The sequence below is a fragment of the Polistes canadensis genome, unplaced genomic scaffold (assembly GCF_001313835.1).
Source record: "Polistes canadensis isolate GaletaPanama2010 unplaced genomic scaffold, ASM131383v1 scaffold_273, whole genome shotgun sequence".
In the NCBI taxonomy this organism is placed as follows: Eukaryota; Metazoa; Arthropoda; class Insecta; order Hymenoptera; family Vespidae; genus Polistes; species Polistes canadensis.
In genome coordinates, this window is record NW_014569820.1 from 180,778 (window position 1) to 188,587 (window position 7,810).

Consider the following 7,810-nt stretch of genomic DNA (forward strand, 5'->3'; position numbering starts at 1 on the left):
AAACTAAGTGACGTCATATGGATCGTCTCCGAGCTTGCAAAGAAATAATGAAAATAAAGTTTTTCCAATACTAAATGGATACATGGTAGGTCGTTAGTTTTTGTCTTATGTACATTTTTCAGTCATAGTTCAGTATTCGTGGTGAAATATAACGATATTGATCAWGAGTCCGAAAAGATCTCAAATTTCTGAAAGTAGTAGAATATTAATTGTTAAGTGRCGCAAAAGAAGGAAAAACATACGGTTTCTTAAATTTTTTCTATTAGAATAAAAATTAACTAAAAGAGATATTATTCCAGTGATTTACATGAAATACAACTGAAACCATTTTTAGTAGTAAGTACCGAAACTATTGCAGCAGTAATACTAATAGATGGTTAACTTATCAAACTCATTATATAAAGAGCGCATAATAATTATTCTTAAAACCAGACTGATTTCATTAATACACGCATCTTTCAGCGATATGGAAGCAATCACAGTTAATCACTGAAAAGTTATCTAAGGATTCAACATACCTCATGTGGCTCTTATCCTTAACCTTTGTCCGCCAACACATGTTAACCATAAAACACCACATGCCATGCAGCTGGGAGGATCGGAGAACGTGAGATCTATGACTAAAGGATCGAAAGGATCAACGTTCTTCTATCGTCTCTAGGTCGTCATTGTTCCCATGAGATGATGCGAGACATAGGTGTCGGAGCACGCTCATTTAATAAAGAGTTCTCATGTAAAATTTTCATCCCATGGAAAATTTTTAAACCATTGTTAATGCCGGGATGTCAGAAACCTAACGATAAACAACACTAACACTTTAGGTTTTTTTCGAAATACAGATATGAAAATAAAACCAACCGTCACCGGACCGATAGAATAATTATTAAACAATTCTGACCTAAAAGGAAATGTGTAGAACTTTTTCTCACGATCTAAAAGGAAGAGTATTGAGTGTTCTCGAATAGTCTAAATATGAATTTTCGAAACTAAGAAGTATTAAAAACAATTATTGAATTAGGATTCCTCGACGTATACTTGCGCGATAAAAGATTACCCAAACATTTTTAAAAATGTTATAGATGCATTCCAAAAAAAGCTATTAAAATATTTAAAGTTTTATATTTCGTGAATGGTTTAATTAAAAAATTGGAAAAGAATCAGAAAGCTCTTTTTCACGGAGTACAAAATAATAATAAAATTGAAAATAAATCAAAAGTATCAAATTTTACAGTAAATTGAATTGGCATGCAATGTCACATATATTACTAAAATTTGGCAAGTAACAGAATTTTTTTAAATTTCTTTCCTTCGTGCTTTCAAAAACTCGCAAGAACCAACAAGTGACCCTTATTTTTTGTTTGTTCTTTATTTCGCGCTTTCGATATTTCTAGAATACACGTATATAATAATTCCTTGCATACTCGTAGCAGTAACTCACACCCTTTCACTTCGCAACGTCACGCGTTTCATTATCCCTTCTTCGATTTTTCTTTCAGACTTTTATGGTTTGTACGTTTTCATCGTACCTCACATACACATCCAAAACTGTCTCGTTCATAACACTAATTCAATCATCCATACCACTACAAAATATTCTGTAAGATTGATTTTAGATATATAAATATCTTTTAAGTATAAATGCATAGGTGCCATTACCAAAACACATTTTGTAAGAATAATACTGATTTTGTAGAATTTTGCATGTATAAAATAATTCAGGAATATAATGATTAAAGTAAAAAATGTTTACTTAATGAACTTAAATAGACAGTTTCGTTAAATTGTATATTGATGTTGGGTATATACTGATAATTTAATATAACCGGTGACTATGTCTTAGTTATAAAAATATAACATTACATGTGTTAAATCAAAAACTACATTATTAAAAACTTTTTATATTATGCAAGATTACTATTTAAGGTAAGAAGCATAGCTTTTTTGTTTTTTCTTTTATTTTACATTCACATACGTAGTATTTTAACCGATGTTTATAGCCTCTGACATTATTCATGTATCAATTATACTGGTTTTACATGCTTCCCGTGCTAGTAGAAGATTTTTTTATAGTGTGACATTATTTAATTACTTGATTATTTTAATGAATATTTAACATTTTAAATTTACGTTGATTATAGGTATGATTATTTTGTTTTATTTATTTACTGTTTAAGGCCAGTAATTAATTTGAACTGGATTATATGCTATTCGAATTCTTTGTTGCATTTCAATTTCAATGGCAATTTTTATTGCATTATAAAACGATAATTTATGATATCTACTTAGATAAAATTTAATTTCTGCATTCTAGATTCTAATAAAGAATTGTTTGCATAATCTTTCATCAAAGCAAGTTACATAACCAAATTCGTATAATATTTTTTTTACACTTATAGCATGTTTTTCTACCGTTTCTCGTGGATATTGATACCAACATTTGAAACGTTTTCTATATGAAGAAATTATATTAAATTTGGAAATAATTTTACCGTACTAGTTTCTTATCTCTTTGTAAGAAATTTCAGAGAAACTTACAGCAGAGGATTCCTTCTCGAAACTTCTTTGAAGTTTATTATCCACCATATTCTTGAAAAATGTAACCATTTCAGATTCTTGTATCCCAAGAACATCAACTACATACTCAAATTCATTTAACCAAACGTTAAAATCAATTTGCTTTTCTGGATTGTAAATATTCATCATTGTAAGAGCTTGATCAACCATATACTTCATTAAATCAATTTTTGAAAATTCAATGGCTTTTTTTACCGCATCATTGAATGTTAATCCACGAGTAATACATAAAAAAGATCTATTAGGATTGTCTCTGATTCCTTTAATAAATTGTACGCATAGTTCTTCTTCTGGGACACTTTGATAGATTTTATAGCATTTATTATAAATTTTTAGTAATCTATTAGCATATTCCTCTATCGATTCTTTGTTATATTGTTTACGAAATTTAAAACGTCGTCTGTGTAGATAATCTTCATTGGGGGAAAAAAAACGAAGGTAATGGGTTATTATCTTCTCGTATGGAAGTTCAGAGACATTGATGACAGGACTAATATTTTGGATACGTTCATGGACATTACTATTCACCATTTTAAAGAAAACTTCACCCATTTGATATTTTGATATACTTATAATATCTGCTGCGTATTCAAATCTATTTAACCAGCAATTAAAATCTTCTTTTTCTGAATCGTAAATTTGCATTACTCTACTAGCTTGATTTAGATACCCGATTATGGTACTATCATTATCTGATGAAAACTTATCACTCATTTTCTTCTCAAAAGAAAACCCTCTTTATTACTTATTTTTCGTAAATATATAATCAGTTAAAAGTTCTTTGTTATTTTTCTCTCTTAGCAATAACAGTAGTATACTTTTCGTAATGTAATTTAAAATAATTTTCTTTTAGTAACACGTATACGTTTTATATTTTATACGATATTTTTGACATTTATATAGAAGTAACCGATCTCCGTGTCGTAACGAATATTAAAAATCATTTTTAAAAACTATAAAATTAACGAGATTAAACATGTAACTGCTTAACTAGAATCTTAACAGTTTTACGTATGCTTAACGACAATTTAATTTAAACTTTATTGTTTTTAGATAGAAATGTGTGGAAATGGAAATTTATTCTACGTACTACATTAGTCCTTGGTAGGGGTAATAATAAAAGTGACAAGGAATACAATAAACATTTCATGTAATATAATATATTTAATTTAAATGTGGAACAAAATAAACAGTTACTTTATCCTTCTGATGATGTATTATATAATAAACGAACTCTATGATATTGACGTAAAAATGTTTTCATAATATTCTTATAATTATTAATTACTCTCCAGTATAAATTTATTAGATATAAAATAATGGCCAGGTCTGCTTCGACTTTATACATTTAAAAGTTTTAATTAAGGCCTCCTAAAAAATAATTCATAAAGAATCCCTACGCGAATGTAGAATCCTATCACTTTATTTTGCCTTCCTACGTAATATCTGGCGAAAAAAAAAGAGTTCCGATAATTTTGATGATACTTTCGTTTAATAAGAGAGCCTGTCACAAAGATGCAATATATTTTCATAAATAAAATTATAAAATAATACTAATGCAATAAAACGAGTTCAATGTTTGACTATTTGACGCTAAATGCCTTTCCAGATCTTTTTTTCTTTATGCACCGTTTATGTTTCGCTATAAGAAAGTCTATCGTTTTCGATGTTCAAATTCTTGAGTCGGTTTCCCACTCCGGCCTTTCGTTTAATAATCTCACACTCTATGTCTAACACATAATAACGATTCGTCTTACTCGTCACCACACACATACATAAACATCTTATAAATGTATATTTTTATAGTAAAAATTTTAGGTAAAAAAAAAAATATTTTCACATAAAAATTATCCCTTTTCGTCTACGTATTTCATTTTTACAAAAGATTATTGTCGAGAACATATTTTTATGTCGTATATATAAATATATTTCTAATATTATATGAGTTCAAAATCTAAATATTGAACTTTTTCGATAAAGTGCAAGAATACTGTTTCAGAATAAAGAAATAGCTTCTTGGTTTACTTTGAATTATAAAACACAAAAAATTACCCAGAATAACAAACCATTTATCTTTTTTTATTCATTTATTGTTGTAGTACCTGTAATACTTGACGCATTGTTATTCAATTTTAAACAAATTATTACACTAGGATTTTTTCATAAAAACGTGAAAGTGCCAATGCTTCAGTTACGTCGAATGATAGGTCAGGAGATTTACGTAAATAAATTCTTATTTCATCGTCGAGGAGTCCTTCACGGAATCGTTCACATACTTGTTTATCTGAGGCATAGGCATTATTGCACTTGGAATATATTTTCTGCAAATTTTCAGCATATCTCTCTATCGATTCTTGTTCATATTGATTTCGACACAGGAAACGATTTCTATGTAAGTCAGTTTCACCGACAGATGCAAAATGAAAAAGGTAATAATTTATTATCTGGTCGTATGAAAGTTCAGAGAAGTTGATAAAGGGGTTGGCTTTCTTTACATGCGTATGAACATCATTATCGACCATATAATTAAAGAATTTAATAATTTCATTATCTGATAGTATGATTGTATCTGTGACATACTCAAATTTGTTTAACCAGACATAAAATACTTCTCCCTTTTCCGGATGGAATGTAGGTATCCTTGCAAGACCTGGATTCAGATGGGAAATGGTGTTTTTAAATTCTGTTAATTGAATGGCGAATTGTTCTATTTCATCAAATGAAAAGCTAGGAAATTCTTTCAGAATAGTTTTTATTTCTTTGTCATAGATTCCATCAAGAAATCGTCGGCATATTATTTTTTGTGGGTCATTTAAATTACTGCACTTATTATATATTTTCCTTAAATTACAAATATATTCCTTTATCGTTTCAGTTTCATATTGACTTCGACCTAGGAAACGTTTTCTGTGTAAATCAGTTTCATCGTCAGAAGAAAAATATTGAAGGTAATAGTTTATTACCTCGTCATATGAAAGTTCAGAGAAATTGATAGAAGGGTTAGCTTCCTGGACCTTAAGGTGGATATCAGAACCGAGCGTTTCATTAAAGGTTTCAAGAATGCTCATATCTTCTATTTTAGCAATGCTTAGTATATATTCAAATTTATTTAACCAGTCACCAAACGTACCTTCATACTGTGGACTGTAAGAATCAATCAATACAAAATTTTTATTTTTTAAAGTATATCTTTCTTTCAATCTTGTAAACTCAATGGAAATTGATACTATGTCAACAAATGATAAAGAATTATGTACTTTAAAGTAAAGTTTTATTATTCTCTCGCGGATTCCATGAAGGAATTGTTTACATAGTTTTATTTCTAGGTAATCGTTATAATGGCATCTAGCATATATTTTTCGTAATCTTACAGCATAATTTTGTATCGCCTCTAGTTCATATTGTTTACGACATAGAAAACGTTTTCTGTGTAAGTCAGTTTCATCGGCAAAAGCAAAATATTTAAGGTAATAGTTTATTATCTCGTCGTATGAAAGTTCAGAAAAGTTGATAGAAGGGTTGGCATTTTTGACATTCGTATGAACGTTATCATCGACCATAGTATTAAAGTATTCAACCATTCTATGATTTGATACATTAAGAACATCTGCAACATACTCAAATTTATTTAACCACACGTAAAATAGACCTTCATTTTCGGGACTGTAAGTATTGATTGTTGGATGAGTTTCACTTTCACGATTATTTAGTCCTTCAAATTCTGCTATTTCAAGGACCTTTTCTACAGTTTCATTATATGGTAAGATAGAAAGTTTTCTTATATGAGCTTTAATATCATTGTCACAGAGTCCATTAATGAATTTTTCACATAATTTTTTTTCTCTTTCATCTCTATACGCGCACTTCTTATATATTTTCTGTAAACTGTTAGCATATTTTTCTAACGGCTCTTGTTCATATTGATTTCGCTGTACAAATCGAATTCTGTGTACATACTTTACATCCATAGTAGTAAAATAACGAAAGTATTGGTTTATTATTTCTTTGTATGAAAGTGCAGAGAAGTTAACAGAAGGGTTGTTTTGCTTGATAACTTCTTGATCATTATTATCCACCATTTTATTAAAAATTTCAACCATTTTATCGTTTGGTATCTCGATCATATCTGCTATATACTCAAATTTATTTAACCACAAACAAAACGAATATTTATTCAACTTTTTGTAAGGACGTAGCAATAGCAGAACTCGTTTTTCATAATCAGTTTCTTCATTATTTTCGGGTAATAAATCCTCGTTACTCATTATTTTTTAAATAAAAAACGCTTTATATTTCTTTTTGCACAAAAATCGATAATATTGTAAAAGTTATCTGTTCTGATTTTTCTTTGCTTTGGCAATAACCTTAATTCACTTTTCTTTTAAGAACACGTATATGATTTAAATTTTCCGTTATTTTTTTTACATGTATATATAAGTAAAAGATATAAGTTTTTAATGTATATTAAAATTAATTTCAAAAACTATAAAGTTAATGAAAATAAACGTTAAAACTTATATTACTTTAAGTAATGATTTAACAGTTCAACATATTCTTAACGACTAACTATTTAAACCTTATTGCTTTTATATAGGAGTGAAGAGGGAAAAATATTCAATATTCTACAAATGTCCTTAGTAGAAATAATAATACATTTACCAGTAAACACAACAAACACTTCCTTAAATATAACAAATTTAATTGTGTATCAGTTATTAAATCCTTTTGATGACGTTATGATTTTATATATAGACTAGAAGACAAAGTCAACGCAAAAAGATTAACCATGCAAACTAGTATTCATTTCTTATGCTTTTTACAATCTTATGTATGCGTATTTTCAAGTATTTCATTTTAAGTCTCTCTTCGATGAACTTTAAGTTCTTTAAAGGTGTATTATCAAGGACATTAAACGAAAAAGAATACATTTCAGTGAGAGATGTAATTAGAATTTTAATAAAAATATTTCATAAATTTATTATTATTCAAAATATAGTTCGCTTACTTTAATTTTACAAGCAGTCAAGAGTAATTCTGTGAAAATGTCCTTAAGTCGTTTAGAATCGTATTATTATTCTGCTTATTCTGATGACATGCCATCAAAGTAAAAGCGATACATTACATAGCAATAAATCTTTCTTTTGATAAAGAGATATTTTTCTACCAAAGGTTAGTAATTATCTTCTATTTTTGAAGCATAGGTTGTTAACTTATCTAATATTTCTTTTCAGTATAG

General features: G+C 28.3%; 1 protein-coding gene across 1 annotated transcript; it reads right to left on the reverse strand.

The window, feature by feature from the left end:
* Positions 1-5,378: 5,378 nt before the first annotated feature.
* Positions 5,379-6,871, reverse strand: LOC106790962. The gene is made up of 2 exons (XM_014756252.1): positions 5,538-6,871; positions 5,379-5,467 (listed from the first exon to the last, which is right to left on the reverse strand). The coding sequence occupies exons 1-2, from the start codon at positions 6,837-6,839 to the stop codon at positions 5,438-5,440; spliced, it is 1,332 nt and encodes a 443-aa protein (XP_014611738.1). The 5' UTR covers positions 6,840-6,871; the 3' UTR covers positions 5,379-5,437.
* Between the last annotated feature and the right edge of the window lie 939 nt (positions 6,872-7,810).

Bases quoted from the DNA above. Each gene is read 5' to 3' on its own strand.
- LOC106790962 (XM_014756252.1), bottom strand. From the start codon at position 6,839: ATGAGTAACGAGGATTTATTACCCGAAAATAATGAAGAAACTGATTAT. The intron at 5,468-5,537 runs GTAATAAACTAT...AACGTTTCCTAG, and splicing joins CTGAACTTTCATATGACGAG to GTCGAAGTCAATATGAAACT.